Source organism: Dromiciops gliroides, chromosome 5, assembly GCF_019393635.1.
Source record: "Dromiciops gliroides isolate mDroGli1 chromosome 5, mDroGli1.pri, whole genome shotgun sequence".
In the NCBI taxonomy this organism is placed as follows: Eukaryota; Metazoa; Chordata; class Mammalia; order Microbiotheria; family Microbiotheriidae; genus Dromiciops; species Dromiciops gliroides.
The window spans coordinates 92,226,226-92,248,638 of record NC_057865.1 but is presented as its reverse complement, the minus strand read 5'-3'; the positions used below and the strand labels follow the sequence as shown (position 1 = coordinate 92,248,638).

The 22,413-nt window shown below is 39.1% G+C and overlaps 1 protein-coding gene across 1 annotated transcript in view; it reads right to left on the bottom strand.

Moving 5' to 3' along the window:
• Positions 1-4,990, bottom strand: part of RHEB (Ras homolog, mTORC1 binding) — a 66,492-nt gene extending 61,502 nt beyond the window's left edge. The window contains exon 1 of the mRNA XM_043968068.1: positions 4,743-4,990. Coding sequence (XP_043824003.1) covers positions 4,743-4,794 — 52 coding nt within the window. The 5' untranslated portion in view covers positions 4,795-4,990. The remainder of the gene's footprint in view (positions 1-4,742) is intronic.
• Between the last annotated feature and the right edge of the window lie 17,423 nt (positions 4,991-22,413).

Genomic DNA, 22,413 nt, shown 5'->3' with positions numbered 1-22,413 from the left:
GAAATTCACAATTTTAGGTGAACTGAAAACTAACTTTACATGTCAATGAACAAGCATTTATTAAGTCCCTATTACTTACTTGCCAGACAGTATGGACACAAAGACAAAAAACAAAATAGTCCCTGCTCTCAAGAAAGTTATGGTCTATTTGGGGACACATACATTTAAGTGTATGTATATCATACACAATATTAGGGAGGTCAGAAAAGGCTTGGTATGTAGAAAAGTATGAAAGGGAATTTTAAGATGTGGGAAGTAAGGTAGTATATTGCAGGCATGAGAGACTGTGCAAATGGAGATGAGAGAGAGAGAGAGTACACTGTGGCAAGACCATGAAGAAGACTTATTTATAGTAATGGATAATAAGGCTGGAAAGATAGGTTAAGACTAAATTGTGAAAGGTTTTAAATGCTACAGAAAAGTTTCATTCTAGAGGCAGTAAGAACCTACTGGAATTTATTGAACAGGGAGGGCACTTGGTCAGATCCATGCTTTAGAAAAAACATTTTAACAGATTTGTGGAGGATATATTGAGGAAAGACAGAGATATTATCTCAACAGACAAGCCAAGGCATGATCAGGGTCTGAATTATGGTGGAAAGCATTAGAAGGGCATTAGATCGGGCAGCTAGGTGGCACAGTGGATAGAGCACCACCCCTGGAGTCAGGAGTACCTGAGTTCAAATCAGGCCTCAGACACTTAACACTTACTAGCTGTGTGACCCTGGGCAAGTCACTTAACCCCAATTGCCTCACTAAAAAAAAAAAAAAAAAGGGCATTAGAGGGGGCAGCTAGGTGGCGCAGTGGATAAAGCACCGGCCCTGGATTCAGGAAGACCTGAGTTCAAATCCGGCCTCAGACACTTGACACTTACTAGTTGTGTGACCCTGGGCAAGTCACTTAACCCCCATTGCCCCTAAAAAAAAAAAAAAAAAGAAGGGCATTAGAATGAAATCTTAGCTGTAGAACAGCTAAGGGCCTGAACTATGGTGTCAGTATGGAGAAAAGTCAATTTTAAGAGACAGTGGAGAGAAATAAGTAACAAGATTTGGCAAATGAATAGATATGTGGGCTGGGTGAGAGTAAAGATTCAAGGATGCCAATGAAGTTGCAAACCTCAGTGACTGGAAGGATATCAGTGCCCTACACAGAAGCACAGAAGTTGTGGGAAGGGATTCTACTCAAGACCTAATGAATTTGAAATGTATACAGGAAAATCACTTTGAAATGTCCAATAGGAGCTCAGAAGAGACTAGTGTTACATACATGCATGCATGCATGCATACATACACACACACATATATTCCCATATATATGGGAATCAACAGCATAGATTATAATTGAAAAGCCATGGAAGCTAATGAGATCACAGAGAATATAAAAAGAAGACAACCCAGGACAGACTCATAAAGTATACCCATAGTTATGAAATGTGACGGGGCTAATGATCTAGCACAGCAGACTGAGGAGTGGTCTTGACAGGTAAGAGAACTAAGAGCAGTGTCATAAAAACCCAGATTACTGAGTACCTCGGAGAGGGTGGCCAAGAAAATCAAATGTAGAAAAGTAGAAAAGAACAAGGATTGAGAAAAAGACATCAAATTAGTAAATAAGGTATGGCTGTTGGCTAGCTTTGGAGAGAAAAAAGGCAATGTTTAAATTACTGATGTGCTTTCCCCCCATAATTAGTAACAATCAAAGAAACAATATTTAGAACTTAAACTCAAAGTCATTACTTTTACTAACTCTATGGAAATTAACTTGCCTAGTTAAACCTGACCTTTAAAAAGGAGACTATTCCTAAAGCAATATTCCTAATCAATGTTACATTATTGCTACTACTACTGTGTTACAAAACAGTAAGAAACACTATTGTTAATTCTCCAGTAATAGGTCATTAGCAAATAATGTCAGCGAATCCCAAAAAGTCCACAGCTCTTAACTATTTTTGGTATAGTTGCTACATGAAAATGACATTTTTGTTGGTGGTCAACAATAATTACATGGGATATCAGTGTGTATCTTAAGTGAACATACTAGTTGAATGCAAGGTATGGGATTAGTCAATACTTTATTATAACAGTGAATCCAGTTTCAGTCATCAAACTTGAAAAAGGATACAGAGAAACTGGAGATTGTCCCAAGATACTTGACAAAAATGTAAAGGGACAGAAAACAGGTCTTATAGTTCCTATTGTATTCTTCATAGTGCCTTGTACTGTTCGAAACAGGAGGCTCTCAAATGCCATAGAATAGAGAATAAAAAAACCATCTGGGTTTTTATGAGGATTGGCTTTACATATTCAATGAAAACCTAGGAATCAGAAATAGTATAAATTGAAACCGAAGATACTACCCTTGGAAATAAAGTACTTAACCATCAGCATGCTAAAACCCTGAAATGGCCTCCAGAGAGATATTGTAGAAAGCTCCAGTACTTTGTGCTCCAAAGAGGGGGAAGGGAAGCATCAATACCACATCATTCAGACACTGATTTGCTTTAGGGCAAAAAGCTGGCTGGGTCAGAAAAACTTGAAGTCTCTTCTAACTTCATCATTTTCTGATGTCACCTTCAGGTGGTTTCCCAAAACAGACTATACATCTAATTATGGACCGTATCTATTAAATGGAACAAAGGAAGTGAACTGGAAGCCACTTCACAAGTAACAGTAACACAATTTACACAATTTAGTGTCACCGATTAAATGCAATCGAGAGAGAAAAGATGAAAATAACAATGTTCAAAGAAGAAAGTTCTAGGTATCTAAGTGTTTCAGGTTGCTGAAATTTAGAACCCCAGTTCTCATAGAATTCAGGGTGCACTGTTTGTACATGGTTTTCTGCACATTCTCTCCCATTAAACTGTGAGCTCCTTGAGGGCAGACACTGTCTTTTACCTTTCCTTGTATTTTCAGGGCTTAGCACAGTACCTTGAACATCGTAGGTGCTTAATAAATGTTTACTGACTGACTGGATTATAGTAAGAACCCTGAAAGATTTTTTTAGGGATTAATTAAGGCTGCAACCTAAGTCTCTTTTCTATGATAGACAAGTAAAAGAAAACATGGAGGTTTGTAGAATCAATTCCTCCTAAGTCCCTATGATATAACACACCACCATAAATGTGTGTGAGGGGGGTCACTTTCACTGAAAGATGAGAAAAGTGCATAACTATGAATAGCATATCTTAGCCAATGAACCCAGAGAACTATGGAGAAGGAGTAGAGTAAAAAAGGAAGGGGAGAGAAATCAGTTATCAAGTTGTCACCAAGATAAGTTCATCCAATGAACAAGAGAACCAGTTACATGCTTTCTTCCAACAATGTTACCGTTGTAAACTAAAGAACTCAAACTCTGTGCTCAAGTAAATATTTTTTTAAGCCAGAGAATATTTTTTATACAACCATACTAAAATTTTGACTTTAAAACATCAGTTTCATGAAGGTAGAAAACGTGTTTGGTTTCTGATCTTCAGCACCTACGCACAAACTGGCTTCATTAAGAAGGCAACTTCCAGAACTAGATTCAAATGTATGTCAACTTCTCTTTTAAAAATAACTTTTGAAATATTTCAAGTCAACCTGGTTACAATCACCTGACCTTATTAAAGTATTCTAAGGAAAAAATAATTTATAGTGTCATTCGAAGATTTAATTTAATCTAGATACCAGATTTTTTAAAGTATTTCTACATTATACAGCTCTTAAATTTGGCAGCGTCCAAGTAGTTCTCTGGTTAAAAACAAATTATTCTAAAGATCTAGCAAGGATTTTGATGGGGCTGGGAAATAGGTTCCAAACCAGTACAATGGCCAAAGGGCTATTTAATATAAGCAGAGTCTCAGGTCACTTTAATTTGTTAAATTTACAATGGACACATGTCCCTCTCTCCAACCTCTTACAAAGATCTTTGTTAAAATCCTGCAGGTTTCTCTAACTAAAAAGTTATTAGCAGTCGCCAGGGATAAAAGGATTTTAGAGTGGGGTCCAGAGGAAGGGGTCTGTCGAACACAAATGTGATTTCCTCCTTTTGGGAAACACCAAAACTCACAAACAGCAGGAAGATGGGGGGTGGGAATCCTTGTGCCCGAGACAGCTCGAGCCGAGCGCCTCCGCCAGCCCTCCCTAACCACCCACGCGCCTCCCTCCCCCACCCCCCGCAGTTTCCTCTTCCACACCCACCCCTTCCTCGGACACATCCTCTTCCTCCTCCCACCCCGCCTCCCGAGGCCGACCCGGGCCGGCCCCGCCACCTGTCTGGCTAGACGCGAGGAAAGGCGGAAGGAGCCCAGGGCTGCCCAGCTCCCCGGCCCTGGGACGGGGAGGAAGTGCAGGGGAGCCGAGGAACACGGGCGGGATCCACCCCTTCCCCCCGAACCGGGGCCGCCGCGGCCACTCTCCCCTCAAAATGGTGGTTGCCGTGGCCGCCGGGGCTGCCTGGTTATGAAACACGCGCTGCAGCCCCCGCCCGGGGGTGGAGGCAGGAAGCGGCCTCGGCTCCCACCCGCCCGCCCCGCACATGGGCACGCCGCGGTTGCAAACTTCCCGGGGGTCGCCAACGCCGCCTCCGGGGGATCGGAGGCAGGAGGAGGCGGGCGCCGGGAGTGTCGAGAGGACCCCCCTTCGCCGCCGCCGCCACCACCACCCCCACCACCCCCACCACCCCCATCCCCACACACACAGAGCCGGGAGAGGGGGAGATAACGGGAGGCAGGAGGGGGCAAGATCGGTGACTGACTCACCCACGGACCGGTACCCCAGGATAGCGATCTTCCGGGACTTGGACTGCGGCATCTTCTCACACTCCACAGCCCCGGCCCAAACCACATCAACCGCGGCGGCGGCGGCTCCTGCTGGTGCTGGAGACGGCAGCGGCGGCCGGGGCGAGCGACATACAGAGAAGAAGCGGCGGCGACGGCGGGCGGGCTGGCGCGGGCTCGGGCTGGGTCTGTCTCCCCCGCTCCTGAGTTCCCCCCGCTTCACTCCCCCCCAACCGCCCGGAACCGACCGCGAGACACCGACCCCCCCTCCCCCCACAACACACACACGTGACACCACCCTCTCCCTCCCGGTTAGGCCCCTCCCCTACGTGACCCGAGTGTCAGGCTTCCCCCACCATACACACACACCGCAACTCAATCGTTCTTCCCCTGCCCGCTCCTCTTCCACCAAATGGAAGGTGGGCTGGGTTTAAAAGAAAAAAAAAAAGCTGCTTAAGATTTTCTCGAAAAAGTCACGACTAAAACTCGCTGCGTCATCAACCGCCCCCCCCTCCTCTCCGCCGCTTATTAATTACGCTTCTTCTTTTCGAGCGCTGATTGGACCTTCTTCCGCCCACTTGAGCAATGACGCGGCGGAAACTCCTTCTCCGATTGGCCTTAGGGGAGGCCAAGCGGAAAGGAGGCGGTGTCGGAGGACTGGGCGGTGAGTTGGTCTCGACACCTCCGAGCTAAAAATAAATTCCTGGCATCAGCCGCGCGGTGGGGCGCCGGTGGCGTTAGTAGGCTTTGAAACGCGAGAGGGAAGGGCGGGGTAAAAAAGAACTCCTCTGGGATTGGTAAAAGGAGAGCGGAGGGGGCGGGGCAAAGAGGAGCGAGCGCGACGGTGGTTGGAGAGGAATGTTGGGCGGTTGGTTCGGCGCGCGCCAGGTGAGCCCATAAAAGGCTCCAGGCGCGCGGCTCCTACGAGCAGGACGCTTTCGGTCATTGGGTGGTTGTTTTGTAAAAATAATCGGTTTACGTGTGCAAGCCCGAGACCCAGACTTTTGGCTGTAGGGGAGTGGGAGGAGATGCAATGGCGCTATTCAATCATTTTACGAATACCGATTACGACCAATGCGGATCTTGGCTTAGGCCACATTAGGCTTATGTGGACACCTGGAAGTAGCGTCTTCGGAGTCACCTCGTGGAGATGTAAAAGTCAGCAGGTGCAAGAGGAAGAGAAAAAGGCCCCCAAAGCCTTGTCTTCCCAAAGGAGGCCTTCTTCCTGACCGCTTAATTCAGTTCTGCCATTAAACAGCAACTATATCAGAAGAAGCTCCCCTACTCCCCAGTTAAAGTGCTCTTTAACTTGAGCCTGGTCTAGTGCCGGGCCCACCTCACCAGCCTTCTGTCCATTGAACGCCCAGTAATGCCTTTGCCACTGCCACACTACCCTTCCTAAAACGAGAATTCCTATTGTTATTTCCCTCTTGTCAAACCTTCAGGGTTTGAATAAACCCCAAAAACTGAGTCCTCCAATAACCCTAAATTAAATTTATGCCCCTCCCCTCCAGCCCCCTACGTACAATGAAAGGAAATTGATTAAACGCTTTGTGCTTAAGTTGTATCTGACTCTTCATGACCCCATTTAGGGTTTTCTTAGCAGAGATACGGGAGTGGTTTGCCATTGCCATCTCCAGCTCATTTTACAGACGAGGAAACTGAGGCAAGCACGGTGTAGTGACTTGTCCAAGGTCACACACCTAGGAAGTGTCTGAGGTCAGATTTGAATTCATAAATCTGCCTAACCCCAGACCCAGGACTCTATCTACAAATCTTTTTAGGCCCTGGGGCTAGTTAGAGTATTGAGATGGGAAACACATTGTTTATCCTCAAGGTAGCTAATATTATATGCACTACTACATGCTAAGTGTATTCCAGAATTATGAAACTAAGTCAGACTTCTCATTGTTTCCCAAACATTTTTCAATCTCTATGCCTTTCCACCTGCTATTCCCTTGGATTGGAGTGCTTAACATTTTTGGAAATTTTTCAGGTGTTAAAATCCTATCTATTCTTCAGAGGAACAGTTCAAGTATTACTTGCTCCATGGAGTCTTCCATAATAGAGCTGCAGTCACAAATCATCTCTCCCTTCTATGGGAATCCGGAAGCACTTTGTACCTCTCGTGGCATTTATTACATTCTGCATGTAAATATTTATGGACTTCTCTTTTCTCAGCCCCCTACACCACCCCTTTCCATTCTCTCCCTCCATTTAGATTATAATCTTTTTCAGGACATTGTAAAATGCTTTGCAAAGCATAAAGAGTTATATCAGTGCTAGTTGTGTCAAACTAGACGTTACCAGAATAGTTTGCTCTCTGTATATACTTAATGTTTGTGGAATTAAATTGATTGAACTGCATTTTCTCACGTAGCACAGGAGAGAATATGGTAAGAATGAGTCAGAATTACATAATTCAAATAAAGAACAAATGAAGGGAAGCCAAATATGTGCAGTCTCAAGAGCAATAGAGAAAGTGTAAAGTTTTATCTTAAAACAGTGGTTCTTGAAGTGTACATGTCTGGAGTCCCCAAGACCTTTCAGGGAATCCTTGAGTACAGAACTATTTTCACAATAATATGAAGACATATTTGTCTATTAAAATACTCTTCCCTTTTCCAGTTACATATCTCTGTGAGGCCAGATTTTTTTCATATACTTCAACCAAAACAACATAATCACAACATATTGAATGAATGCAGATATGAAAATCTAGCTTTTATTAATCCAGACATTAAAAGGATTTTGAAAATATGTAAACAATACCATTCGGCTCATGAATTTATGAAAATATGCTTATTTTCATAAAAACATTTATATCAAAACATGAATATTATTTAACATGAAATAACTTTAAATTTTATTGGTTTTAATTTTAATAGGTTAATATTGCTAGATATAACCCACATGAACAAAAGTTCTTTGGCATCCTCAATAATTTTTTTGTTTTGTTTTGTGGGCCAGTGAGGGTTAAGTGATGGGCCCAGGGTCACACAGCTAGTAAGTGTCAAGTGTCTGAGGCTGGATTTGAACTCGGGTCATCCTGAATCCAAGGCCAGTGCTTTATCCACTGTGCCACCTAGCTGCCCCCGTCCTCAATAATTTTTAAAAGTGTAGAGGAGTCATGAGACCAAAAGGTTTGAGAGCCACTCCTAAAAGGCGAATACTCTCTGATACCTCAATGGATCTGTGATTCATTGGTGGGAACTTCCTACAATGCTACAGTTTGTAAATAGAGGTACATTATCTCATCCTGTGCAATTTTTGTTCTTGTCTTCATGACATAGAGGAGTTTCTCCAGCTCTCTTGATATTATAGAAACAAGTGAACCACACAGATTTTTCCATCGGTTATCTTTTGCTCTCTTTACATCCTTCTCATCGGGTCATACATGATGAGACCCTTCACACCACTTCCCCTGCATAAGTTTTTGTTGGTAATATGCCATAGCCTGTTTATGCCCAGCAGAGCACCTCTCCGTTGTCTTTCACATGGTCAATGACTTGAATTCTTTAGAAACCATGATATTCCATGAGTTACAGCATCACTGAAGGATGATATTGAGATTAATAAGAAATGGTTGCCTTTTGTTTCAGGGAGGATCATGGAATCATTTCAAAAAGACTCTGTAATTTTCCAAATGAAAGTCAGCCTGATGTTTTCTGGGGCCAGTTCTTTAATCTCAGCATTTGTCCACTGAGGGACTACCTCTATGGCTCATCACTACAGAAAATGGACATTCTTCATCCATTTGGTTTTTCTTCTGTGAATGGTTAAGCCAAACTCTTTTAAGTGGTTATTAATATCATTTAGAAGGCTCTTTAATGTTCTTGGGTTTGACATAATCAGCACAATCTTGAGGAACTAGCCTTCAGTAGAGAAACCCTTTTCAATTTGGAGTTTGTGCTAGATGTCCTTCAGGGTAGGTAGGGAACACCTTTGTCATAAACATGTCTTTTTGTTTTATGCCTTAATGGATATTAATAATCAGAATGCGCACTGTTCTTACATCTTTCAGGAAATCTTGTTTTATTTTAATGTATGCATAAGAGAAAATTTGTTGTAGGATATTTTTTTCCGCTCTACTCAATGAAATGCTTTTAAAACAGTCAACAAATAAGCACAGTGAGAGCTTGCGTTCTTTGCACCTTTCAGTCAATTCAATGAATATAGAGATGTGAACTGATAAAATACTATTTGCAAAAAGTCTGTGGCAGGAAGACCCAAGTTCAAATCCAACCTTAAACACTTTTGAGCTGTGTAACCCAGGGCAAATCAGTTAACCTCCATTTGCCTCAATTTCCTCCTTTGTAAAATAGGGATAGTAATAGCACCTACTTCCCAGGGTTATTGTGAGGATAAAATTAGATGACAAACAAACAAACGAGTAAATGAATGAATGCATAAATGAATGGATAGGTAGATAAATAAATGGAAAAGTAAAGCACTTTGTAAATCTTAAAATACCATATAAATGCTGTTATTATTGTTCTCAGACCTTCATCAAGAATGCCCTCAAAATGTGTTTCTTTTTATAAAGATTACGTAGAAATGGGAAAATAAGAATGGTTAAACAATTATTGAGGCAGCTAGGTGGCACAGTGGCTAGAGTGTCAGGCCTGGAATCAGATAGACTCACCTCCCAGACTTTAAATCTAGCATCAGACACTTAACCCTGGGCAAGTCATTTCACCCTGATTGCCTCAGTTTCCTCATCTGTAAAATGAGCTGGAGAAAAAAATGGCAAACTACTCCAGTCTCTTTGCCAAGAAAACCCAAATGGGGTTGTGAAGAGTTGGATGTGACCGAACAACAACAAAAAATTATTGACATTTTCTCAGTTGCCTTAAAAAAAAATGAGATTTTCCTCAATCTTTGGTATCCTCTCATCTTCCAAAGATCTATAGAACTGATCCCTCAACACCGTCAAAATTGTGTTGCCTCCAGCATTGACCTCCTCTGTTTATAATTTGTTCTTGTCAGCTACTCTTCCCATCTTCATTTTCTTTGGTGCTATTTCTACTTCTGGCCTTATGTCAGAGACTGATGTTATAGTTCACATGTGATGATAGATCCATTGTCATTGACAGAGAAAATAGTTTGCTATATTAATCTTGATGGTTCATTTCCACTTTCTAATCAATGTTTTGTCCTCCTAGTTTCATTGTTAAATACTCTCTAGGTGATTTTGCTTAATTGGGTCATTTGCCGTGCTTTCTTTAAACTTTTTTCCCTTTACCACTTCTCAGTTATGAGGGTATAATACTCATAATCTTCAATAACTCTCTTCCATAAGCTGTAAGAAATGTCTATAGTCTATAATCACACATGTATAATCCATATATGATTGCTTACTGCCTCAGGGAGGGGTGAGTGGAGGGAGGGAGGGAGGGAAGGAAGGAAGGATAAAAATTGGAACTCAAAACTATAAATAAAAATGTTGATTAAAATAAAAGACTATAGTCTTTATGCTGAGATTATATTTAAAATAATAAAATATTCAATAAATTGGTTTGTGGTTTCCTCCTTATTTTGAGCATCAGGATTATTTTTGTCTCATAAAAAGGGGTTTGATAGATGCCTTCTTTCTCAAATTTTGAGAATGACTTGTACAAGTATTAATTATTTTTGAAAGCTTTATATATAGAATTCATTTGTGAAATCCATATGGTCCAGAGTAATTTTCTTTAGGAGTTATCCTGTAATTTAATTGAATTTTTCTTTCTTAGATTGAATTAAGATCTCTCTTGACGGGGCAGCTAGGTGGCGCAGTGGATAGAGCACCAGCCCTGGAGTCAGGAGTACCTGAGTTCAAATCCGGCTTCAGACACTTGACACTTACTAGCTGTGTGACCCTGGGCAAGTCACTTAACCCCAATTGCCTCACTAAGAAAAAAAAAAAAAGATCTCTCTTGTTAATTTAGTATTTTATATTTGGGTACATATGCATATATTTCCTTTTAAATTCTCAATTTTACTGACATAAATTGTATATAATAGTATCTGATAATTATTTTAATTTCCTCTTTTGTGTATTTGTCTTGTTTACTTTTTTACTTAGAAAATTTGATTTCCCCCTTTCTTACTAGCTAACATTTTATCAATCTTATTAGTCTCAAAAATCGGATCTTAGTTTTATTATTCTCTGGATTTTTAATTTTTATCTATTTAAAAATATTCTTATTTTAGGTTTGTTCATTTGTTGATTTTTCTATTTTTAAATTGTATTCTTGATACTTAGTCTTCTTTTTCCTATTTTATTAATACATGTTTTCAGAGAAAACATTTTTTCCCCTTAAGACTGCTTTAGCAGAAGCCCAAAGATTTTTACAATGAGTCTATATTCTAAATCAGTGTCAAAGTTTAAACAGGGCCATAGATATCAGACAGGCCTATGTTGCAGGGATTTGTTTAGTTAAATATGTTCTGGAAGGCCACACTCCATCTCTCCAAGACAGACTGCAATTTCCATCCTTATGGAGAGTAGTAAGATAATTATGACTATTGATTTTTTTTCTATTTTCATTTCGTTTTTGTTTGGTTTTTGCAGGGCAGTGGGGGTTAAGTGACTTGCCCAGGGCCACACAGTGGTTTTTTTCCACTATTTTCAAGATGGTATTTCAAATAACAAATCAGAGAGCATCTAGCTTGTGCAGTAGATAGAGTGCTGGGCTTAGAATCAGTAAGACCTGAGTTCAAATCCAACCTCAGACACTTGCTGTGTGACCCTGGGCAAGTCTCTTAACACTGTTTGCCTCCGTTCCCTCATCTGTAAAATGAGCTGGAGAAGAAATGGCAAACCACTTCACTATCTGTGCCAAGAATACCCCAAATGGAACACAAAGAGTTGGATACAATGGAAACAAATGAACAACAACAAAATTACATATCAGATATTTTTGGTGTAAGGATATGATTCTCCAAATTGATCAGTCAGTAAACACTTATGAAATGCTATCTATCAGACATTGTGCTAAGCACTGGCAGGAAGTAGTCCCACTTCAGTCCAGAAGGGTAACAGTTTAATTTTGGCCCATTTAGTTTCCCTCCCACCAAATCCATATTACACGTAAAAGATAATCATAGATAGCAAGAAAATGGAAAAGCAGTGAAATAGTAATTGGGAAAATTATTATATAGATTAGTTTAGACAATAAAATACATAGAAGTAAAAGGGCTCCTGAGAAGAGAATAATCTCACTCAAGAAGTCTGCTCTTAGTAGTATCTGGGTTCATAGGCAGTGGGATATGTTGGGATGCCAGCTTTTTCCTATAACTCTGGCTTTTTATGGCTCTTATTAGCCATTTACAATTTGTTTCTTGCTCCTTTCCCCCGAGCTCTTCACTCCACTTTTCTCCTTTCCAGTGTGTCTCAGCCAGTCTGAAATCACATCTTTCTCCAGATATGCAACGTACCAGGATAGGGTACTATACCAATACTTCCCTTGGCTGCTATATCTCATCAATTGGCAAGGACATCAAATGTTTGTTGGGTAAGATGGTTTTTAGACTTTTGATTTCCTCATTGTGGTTGTTGATTTTCATTAGTTTTTTGTTTTGTTTTGTTTTTAGGAAATGATGACTTTCAATCAATGTAGGACTTTTATCCATTTCCTATTTTTTTTATCCATTTCCTATTTTTTCATTGTTAACAGCTTGTTTAATTAGGTCAGGCTGCTGAAATTTCTTCATTTATACAGAATTTCTCACTGTTACCACTGCTACTGTGAAGTTGATGACAATCTATTCCCCTATGACTCTACTTAGAATCTTTGCAGTTCAGATTATTTATTGTCTAACACCTAGATTAAAGATCTTTTCATTGGTTATATCTCTCCACTACCTCAAACTCATCCATATTATCCCTATCCTGCCATGTCCCTATCCCACTCTACCCTTTCATCATGCTTCTTGTAACTTCTATTCTATTGTCAATAAACTGGCCTTCATATTAAACTGTGCTTTCTCCCTGGAAATTACTGTGTATTTGTATTTAACTGTATGTGTGTATGTTGTTTCTGCGCAGTACACCATAAGCTTCCTGAGGGCACAATCTGTTTTGCTTTTGCCTTTGTATTTCTAGTGCTTAACACAGTGCCTGGCACATAGTATATACTTAATAAATACTAGTTTAATTGAATAGGGTCATAACTGTAAAAAATAAGAGGTAGTGTAGGGACTTTTTCTGGGTGATAGAAAGTCCACACAAACACACACACACACACACACACAAACTAAAACTTTCAGAAGTTAACCATTGTCAGATGCAAAATCCACATATTTATTCTCTACCCTATCTCAACCCATTCCACCCATTCAGGTCAGAGGTTGGCTGGGCAATATTTACCCCTGGGACAAGAAAAACAACACATGGCTGGCTGGAAGAGATTGTCTCCTTTGCTTAGACTCTTAATCTTCCACTCTTTTGCTTTTTCTCCATGCAGACCAGAATTACAAGATCAGTAAATATTTTTGCTGTCATAGTTGAAAATAAATCAATAGTTGATCATCAGTAAATAGATATTATATAATGCAATGAAGACTTAGAAGTTACTCATATAATACCAATCTGTAAATGTACTTTGTTGGACTTACAGAACTTTGAGATTCGTAGGAAGAACTTCACTCCTGTCACTTTATGGTTGATTTCCTTTAGCCCTCTCATTGTCTTGGGCACTAAGTCTTTAGGGAGGCTACTTTCAGAGAAATTATGCCCTTGGGGTGGGTAGGAACCATTAGAAGAAAAGAAATGCTGTTACTTTCTTTTGAAATTTTTTGGTAATCAATGCAAACAATTGTGGTTCCGACATATTGTTCTCCTGAATCCAAGAGACAGTTCCCTGAACTTTCTTTATTAGACTGGATTAAAACAAAAAAGAAAAATCTATAATCATTGCTGTCATCGTTCTTACTTAAAAACCTGCATAGTAAAACCATTCTTTGAAGAACATAGAATTATGACACTGTAGAAGTGAAAGTAAATTCTTTATCTTTCAGTATACTTAAACAACCAAAACATCTGAAGTATTTTCTTTTTCGTTGTTGTTGTTCCTAACTTATTTAGGGAGGATTTCTTTGGGGTGGGGGTGGGGGTAGATAATGAAATGTTATATTTTGGGGCTGGGAAAGGAAAAAGGGGTGGGGGAAAGGAAAGAGGGAGCTAGTACACAGAAGTTACCCTAAATTTCATCCAGACTTGAATGTACAGAGACCTAAATTTGATTACAATATTAAACTATTTGTTCTCTTGGGACTATTTTGCTTTCTTCTCCCCAACCCCCAGCTCATAACAGTGTCTGGCAGAGAGTGGATTTTTAATAAATGCTTGTTGATTGATTAATAAAGATTGGTGGCATTAGAGATTATTAGAATTATCTTCATTACTTGATACATCAGCACCAGAGCATTAAGCTGAAACCAGGAGCCAGAAAATTAGCATAATCACACACTAAAATCACCTTTATGCCTTCATCATATTTACAGACCCCTGACTGCTGATAGCTACAGTTTTTCTCAGCTTTGATGAAATTCCTTTAAAGAAGTTTGTTTCCAGTATTAGTCTGGGGATTTCTGGAATCAGGTTTTCTTAAAATCTTACCCTTTTACTTTCCTAACTTTAGATATTACCTTTCTCTTTGAGGGGCTTTTCATTACATAATTCTCACTTAAGAAACTAATAAATTCATTTTCTGTTACATTTGACTCAGAAGTTAGTTCTGGATCTGATCAGTAATTACTGTATTTATTTATTTTTTGCAGGCAATGGGGGTTAAGTGACTTGCCCAGGGTCACACAGCTAGTAAGTGTCAAGTGTCTGAGGCCGGATTTGAACTCAGGTACTCCTGAATCCAGGGCCAGTGCTTTATACACTGTGCCACCTAGCCGCCCTTGATCAGTAATTATTAATATGAGTAATATCCCAGCTTTGTCTTTATTCTTACCTATTTTTTTCTTCATTTTAATTTTATTTTTGTGGGGCAATGAAGGTTAAGTGACTTGCCCAGGGACACACAGCTAGTAAGTGTCAAGTGCCTGAGGTCACATTTGAACTCAGGTCCTCCTGAATCCAGGGCTGGTGCTTTATCCACTGCGCCACCTAGCTGCCCCCTATTCTCACCTATTTTTTAACAGATAGAGGCAGACTATTCTGTGTTACTTTTTGCCATGATCATTTTCCTGCTGTTCTGTTAACTGAGTCACTGTTAAGTAAATGCAATTAGCCAAAACACTATATATTGAACCTGAGATAACAATGGTACCTTGTACACACCTCTATCCATTCTTTTAATTTGATGTTTCATTTGACCTTTGTTAGTTGATGATCTGACTTCACCTAGATAACTAATTGGGAAATTATTCTCACATCAATAATAATATATTTGCCATGTCCAGCACTTTCTTACTTTTTCCTTGAAGATAACATTTGGGACACGCAGACATGAAACTTCTTAGTCTATAAATCTTTGACCTTTCCTTTCTGCACTTAACCCCACATATATATTCCAATATTCTTTCACTCTTGTGCCCACCCTATGCCCAACTTTGTTTTGAATTCACCAGGTAACTAGAGATAGAAATAGACTTGGGTTTTTAGGTTGAGTTCTTTGTAGAATCTAGCTCCTTTTTCATCTTCTGTAATAGATGCTGCATAAGCTGCAATTGTTTTCATAGTGTTGTTTTCACTTATTTTCATAAAGTGAGATGACCAAAAGTGTCATTTAATGAGATTCCATTTGCCTTTAAGTGCTCAATGAAACAAACTCATCTTTCATTTAGTTTCAACTTCTTTATTGTCTTTTAGTTTCACTTATAATGAGGATGCCAATATAGTTGTTTTTTAAATTCTGTCATTAATATGCCAACCTGTTCACTGTTGGACTAAGATCTCACATTTGATGTTGCAGCCGTTAAACTAACTTTAGAGATAGTGTCAAAGTTATGCTCTACTTATTACTCAACACTTCCTTTGCCATGAGTCTACCTACCCCTTTCAAAAATTCTTTGTTATTAGGGATGCAAGGGAGAAAGAGGATAAATACATTAGAAAATGCAGGCGATATGAAAACAAAAGATATCAATAAAATGGTATTTTCAATGTGTTCATTAAATCCTAGCAAAGTATTGCATAGCCTGGTTCTACCTTGTCCTCTTCATTTTTCTCTCCAATTCTCCCCTTCTCAAACTCTTTACCAGGCTGATCCACACACTCTGTTGAACAGAATTCCACTTTCCTGCTGCTTTGCTTTTGTCTATAACTCTTCCACCCACCTGAGATGCTATTTTTCCTCCTTAACCAAATGCTACACATCTCTCCAAACCCATACCTCAAATACCTCTTCTTCTCCAGGAAAGCTTTTCCTAGAACGAAGTGACTTTTCCTCTCTCCAACCTCTTATAGATGAAGCACTTACCAGTGCCCTGCTATGTGCCAGTGAGAACAACTATTATCCATATAATGTCTTATAGCCTCTATTCTGTTTTTGCCCTTAATGGTTGTTTACTTTGTGTGTGTGTGTGTGTGTGTGTGTGTGTGTGTGTGATTTCACTTTTTACTTTCTATCTCCTATTTAGGTTGTAAACCACTTGAGATCAGGGAACATAAAGGCTTCTTTGCATCCCCCATAGCACCTAGCACACTTCCTCATAAATGGGAAATGAAAATGTATGGATTGAATTGAATCGTGGAAGACTGACTTCATCTCAGATGGTAACGAAATATAACTTGTGTGTGTGTGTGCGTGTGTGGCAGTTGGGATTAAGTGACTTGCCCAGGGTCACACAGCTAGTAAGTGTTAAGTGTCTGAGGTCAGATTTGAACTCAGGTCCTCCTGAATCCAGGGCCAGTGCTCTATCCACTGTACAACCTAGCTGCCCCTAAACATAACTTAAAAAAAAAGACAATATGAAATGAGATGGCAGATTTTTTTTATAACTAGAAAGTGTCTATGGCAATTAATTTGGGGAAAATCAATTTTCAAGGAACTGAAGAATAGCAAAGTGCTAAATTAATGGCCCACACAAGTTGGTCAAAACAAATAATGTCAAGCTTAATTTGTTTTAGAAAGAACTGATCTTGCTTACTGAAGGTAGATGTACTATGCTTTAAACTTTTAACAGGTCTGATAAATTCATTGAAAACAAGTGAAATTGATCTGATAATATACTATCTTTTGTATACAAGTAGGATGTTTGTCAGTTAGCTTCAACCTTCCATTTGCTTTCTTGGTAGCAGAGCCATATTTGCACTAATCTTTCTATAGCTTTCCACCCAGACCTTTTCATGACCTAGGATTAGCAGTTTAATTGTGATCATAAAAGTAGCAATGCTAACAAATTCCTGGTATGTGGTCCCCTGGAATAACTGGAATATGGAGCAAATTATCTTCAAATCTGCATTTACAAAGCAAGGTTAGAACAGGCTTAATATGAGGTTAAGAAAAAACATTAAGTGAAAGTCTTCATTTTCATTGTGAACTCACTTGCTAAGATTTTTAAAAAAGACTTTGCTAGGAGAGAGTATTCTTGTAAAGTCTGTAGACAGGCATTGCCTCTCACTTTTTCCGGGTAGGATTAAAGCATGTCACTTATTTGCCAAGTCTGAGTGAAGGACAAGATATGGTGGGTTCAAACTTCAACAAAAGGTATTTGTTTTTAAACACTGAAACAAAAGTTTGAAAGTTATGTCAGTTAAGTTCACAAAACACTTTGTTAGGAAAGTCATAACTTCTTCATTGGATATTTTCCAGAAATTATTAGAATAAAGACTAGAAGGATTTGATTTACATGTTTGAATTCTTCCTAATGGTAAGACTTAGTATATCTGATAAGACTGTGATTTTGAAATATCCTCTAGACTTGGTTTTCAGAATATTCCATGTAACTTAATTCTCTTTTAAGTAGTATCTTATTTCTTCTCAGTTTGTCTACAGAGAAGGTGTGTGCATTTTCAAGTTTATGTGCTTTATGCCTATACAATTTTCTTGTGCCTCTGATTTTGACAAAGAAAATGTTGCCTAAGCTTCTTTTTAAATTAAAAAAAAAAACAAATCAAAACAGATACCAATCACTTTTCTAGCTCTAAAGGAAAAACTGTAGGTTCCAACCTATACTACTAAAGATAGAAGTTTTCCTACCACCTTGACCTTAAAAGAGGCAGCCCAGAAGAAAAGAGAGCCAGCTATAGAGAGGAGAGGGGTACAGCCAATTGGAGAGAAACCAAAGAAATGTCTTAGAGACAGTACAAGGTCAGTGGAAGAAAGCAGAGTAACTTCAGTGTTCTATACAAAGAGCCTTCCATTGAAATCAGCAGATCCAAGCTGGCTTTGTAAGTCTTCACTGAGTCAAATGCCAGAATATCCAATGTTAAGGTCAAACAAGAATAGGTTTGAGATGGAAAGTAGTGATATGCCCTGATATACTAATAGAAGAGATGAATATTAATTTTAATTTAAAATATATGATTCAAATAAGAGATTATAAATTGGCTATTGTTTTATAAAAGATTTTGGCTGTCAATTCCCAAAAGGATTAGACTTTCAAACTTAATTGAAAGTAAAATATTATCCAACTGTATATAGTTCCAGAAAATTTGGCATGTGGCGTGCCATAAAAGCACCTTTATAAGTTATTGAGCTGTAAAATAATTGAACAAGGGAATTTTGTTACTAAACTTCGTTCCCCCATTGAACAATGCAATAGCATGTGTAACTTTTCTCTCAGATGCACTTCCTTGTATGCTTTCTTTTTAACAGTCAATAAAAACTATATAACCTCAGTTGCCTCAGCTTCCAGGAGGCTCAAAACTAAATTCGGTATTCATTTGCAGTTACTAAATCATTCCAGATGTCTGACACACATATTTTGGCTTCTTTGGACTGCATTTTGCCCTGTTGTGGTTTTGTTTTTTTTTCTAATTTATCCATTTTACATGTTTTGACTCCACCTGCTGCCTGAAATCATATTGGAAGTAGGTGAGAGTTATAAATCATAAATGAATGAATCAAGCAAAGAAATAAACATATGAAACAGACATCTTAGATATCACAGGCACTAATAAAAGCAGTAATGAAATGCTGCTCAGTGTTTGCTTAGACAGAAATCCACTGGAAAGTTATCAGCTGGCACCTCAGTGGGTCTACGATCTTATCCATGTAGGCAGTTCTTGCAACAATGCAGATTAGAACCACCTGCAGCTCATCCCTTAAAACTCATGTTCATATCCTCCCAGAAATCCTCTGTAGAGGGTTCTGAAGACCTTCAGAAATTTTTTACTTTTTGATATTCTGTGAATACCAAAGTGGCACTTGGATTGTTACTGTTTACCCTTGCTAAATGATGAGTCCATCTCTTTTTCTAATCATATATTTCCTAGATAATATCTTTTAGGCCTCTTTTCCCATGCAAGACAATGTTGGTAATGTAGTGAAACCTAATTATACCCACATTCTTCTCTGGCCCTTTGGATCACCTGCAGTTTTGATTCTTCAAAGACTGTTCCATGATTCATAGCTTTATAGCATCACCAGGAAAAGTGCTGTTGAAAAGGTCTTGGGTTTGTTGGGTTCTTTTTTGCCGATGTCAGGGAGAATCTTGGTATTATTAAAATTGCTGTATAATTTTCTAAATGCAATCCAGTGACTTTCTTCCTTCTATTCAGTTCTGAGCCCATTGTCTATTAGTAGTGACTGCCCAAGATAAATGTGCCAATGGCCTAATTCAATGGCCTGCCCATCTAACTGCATTTTGTAGTCTAGACAATAAGCCTTCATTATCCATTTGGTTTTTCCTGTGTTGAACGCATCTGAGCAAATCTCATTGAAGAGCCCCTGTTGTATTCTGGGTCTTACATAATATCTTTCCAGAATAGGAAAAGGAGGACCTTTGAGTGACGGAATACTTTAAGTCAGTGGTGAACACTTAGCATGCATGCATCCCTGTATTTGATGCCTTGCTTGATACTAATGAGCAGATCATTAATCCAAGTTATCGACTTGGTTTGACCTCTTCAAGATCTTATATTATTTCTACATATGCATAGGAGGCTGCTTTTAGAGGAGGATCTTTTAGGCTATATTTCAGTATTCTAAGTTATTAGCAGATAATCAGCACAACAGATTCTTGTATATATATATATATATATATTCTCTATACATTTTGGTCATCATGCAACTGAGTGGTTTGCTTAAGAAAATAGTTTTTGAAAACTTGCCTATTCCCTTCTAATATTTTCATTGAGTATCTTTGACTTATATGTAGATAATTTTTGCAAAGATGTTACCGAACTTTTTGACTGCACAATTCCAAGGTTGTGATGTACAGTGTTTTGTCAGTCTTGGAGTCAGAGAAACTGGGATTCTAAGATATACAAGGAAAAGGGGATTTCATACCCAGTTTGGGAGACAGCCTATGGAAAAGCATGAGGATGTTAGGTAGGATGCTTTGTTCAGGGAACAGCTAATCAGCCACTTTATCTGGACTGTAATGACTGTGAACAGAAATTAATGTGAAATGAGTATGGAACGGTAGTTTGGAGCCATGTTGTAGAGAGTAGCCTGGAAATTACTATATTCTGTCCATATTTTTGGTTTTGTTCCCAACCAAATAGTTTATTTATTTAACAGATGGCTGATGTCCTCATTAGGGTCTTGTTAGTATTGTTTGTTGAGCCTGACAAAGTGTTGTTCATTGACATTGAAAGATTACAACCATAACATATACACTATGGAGAACTGGGAAATCTAGCTAGCAGTTAGTAGCAGGAATGACACTGCAGTATTAGACCCTTACATTGTGTAAATTTCAGGAGTATTCATTCTTAGAATCTTTACCTTAACTTATTAATTTCTTAAGTTTGGAATTCTTTTTTTTTTTTTTAGTGAGGCAATTGGGGTTAAGTGACTTGCCCAGGGTCACACAGCTAGTAAGTGTTAAGTGTCTGAGGCCGGATTTGAACTCAGGTACTCCTGACTCCAGGGCCGGTGCTCTATCCACTGCACCATCTAGCTGCCCAAGTTTGGAATTCTATTAAAATAATTTTTTATTTGATAAGAGATGTTTATTATGAGATTTGCTGCCACTTCATAATTTTACATTTGCAGTTTTAGAATTTGAGAACCTGCTTCCTCTCCATCCTAACTTTCCAGGTACATTTAGGGTAAATTATCATCATGTGGCTTTTGTGGCTACTTTCAGGCACTCAGAACTTCAACATGCATGTTTTACCAGAAATCTAGATTTCAACTTGGATTTTTTTAAACTGTTCTTCTTTTGTAAATGTAAGGGAAAGAGGGGGTGATTATTTTCTTACCCTGCCACCTACCACCTGATGTAGTTATAGAATATAGAATGTGGTAAAAATTATTTGTGATAAAATTATTATTGCAGTTTTTAGCTGACTCATTTGGGAGGGGCCTCACCTGACCCACCCTGAAGTCACATACTACTGAGGTCAGAAGGAGAGCTCTCCATAGGCAGTTTTTGAAGGACCTCCCCTTTTGGGGGAGGAAGATTGAATGCTCCATGAAGGGAGGCAGAGATGCTTCCGGAATGCTCTCTGGCGACTGTTGTTTCGGTGGTTCGGGCAACTGTAGACTGTCCAGGTTTTGGTGAGTTAATTATGGAAAACCCTAAATTCCTTTGAATTAGCTTAATTGGAAAAGATCTGGGGATTGCATAGGCTAAGTTTAGAGTTAAGAGTATTTATCTGTATTTCTTTTTTCCTATTTCCTTATCTTTGATTTTATTAATTTCACCTTTGTTGTTTAATTAATTCCCAAGTAATAAAATCTGATCCTTCTGTGAATTAAAGCTGTAAGACTCCTTTCTTATTGGCCTGGGAGAAAGATCTAAAAAGGGCAGTTCGGAGGGGAGGGTGAATCTAAAAGGTCCCTCATATTTCCGGGACCCCAATATTTAGGCGAGTCACCCAATTAATGCTCCATATATCAAATTTTGGCCCTCATAAGACATAGTGTCGAGATTTAAACAAGAAATAATGCCCCATGGTCCCTTTATGAGACAGTTGATTCTCTTGAATTGAGTCAAGAAGGGAGAGATATGATTGGCTGATGAAATACATTAGCTACAACTCTGAAGGCTTTAAATATTTAAACCCTGGGTTAGGTTCAACAGTTTGAGAGTGAGAGAGATTACAAGCCAGAGCTATCTGTGGAGATTTTGAGACCCTTGTAAAGGGAAGAAAGAAATTCTCTTTATCTCCCTGCATCTTGGCCATATAACTTTGAAGGAGGAACTGTTGGACCATTTTCAGACGCTGCATCCAGCAGGGAGCAAAGACATATACTCCAGGCAGATAGGAATATAGAGAGACAGACAGACACTCAAGGGAGGTAACAGCTTCAAGGAACATACACAATCACTGGAAGCAGAGAAGAGATTTAGACTAGGGAGAACAGTGCCTGAGAGAACCTGTATGAGCAGCCAGCCCACCAGGAATGCTGCACCCAAGGACTCTATGAAGAAAGGAAGGACATCCAGGTCCTGCAGTATCAGAAAGTGTCATTTGCCTTTTCTACGTGTATCTTGTATGCGTGCCTCAAAGTTTTAGCTCATTCTTTCCATGGATGATTTCTACATTTGTGGAAGTGTTTGGGAGTGGTGGTGAGCAGAATATTTTGTAACTACTTTT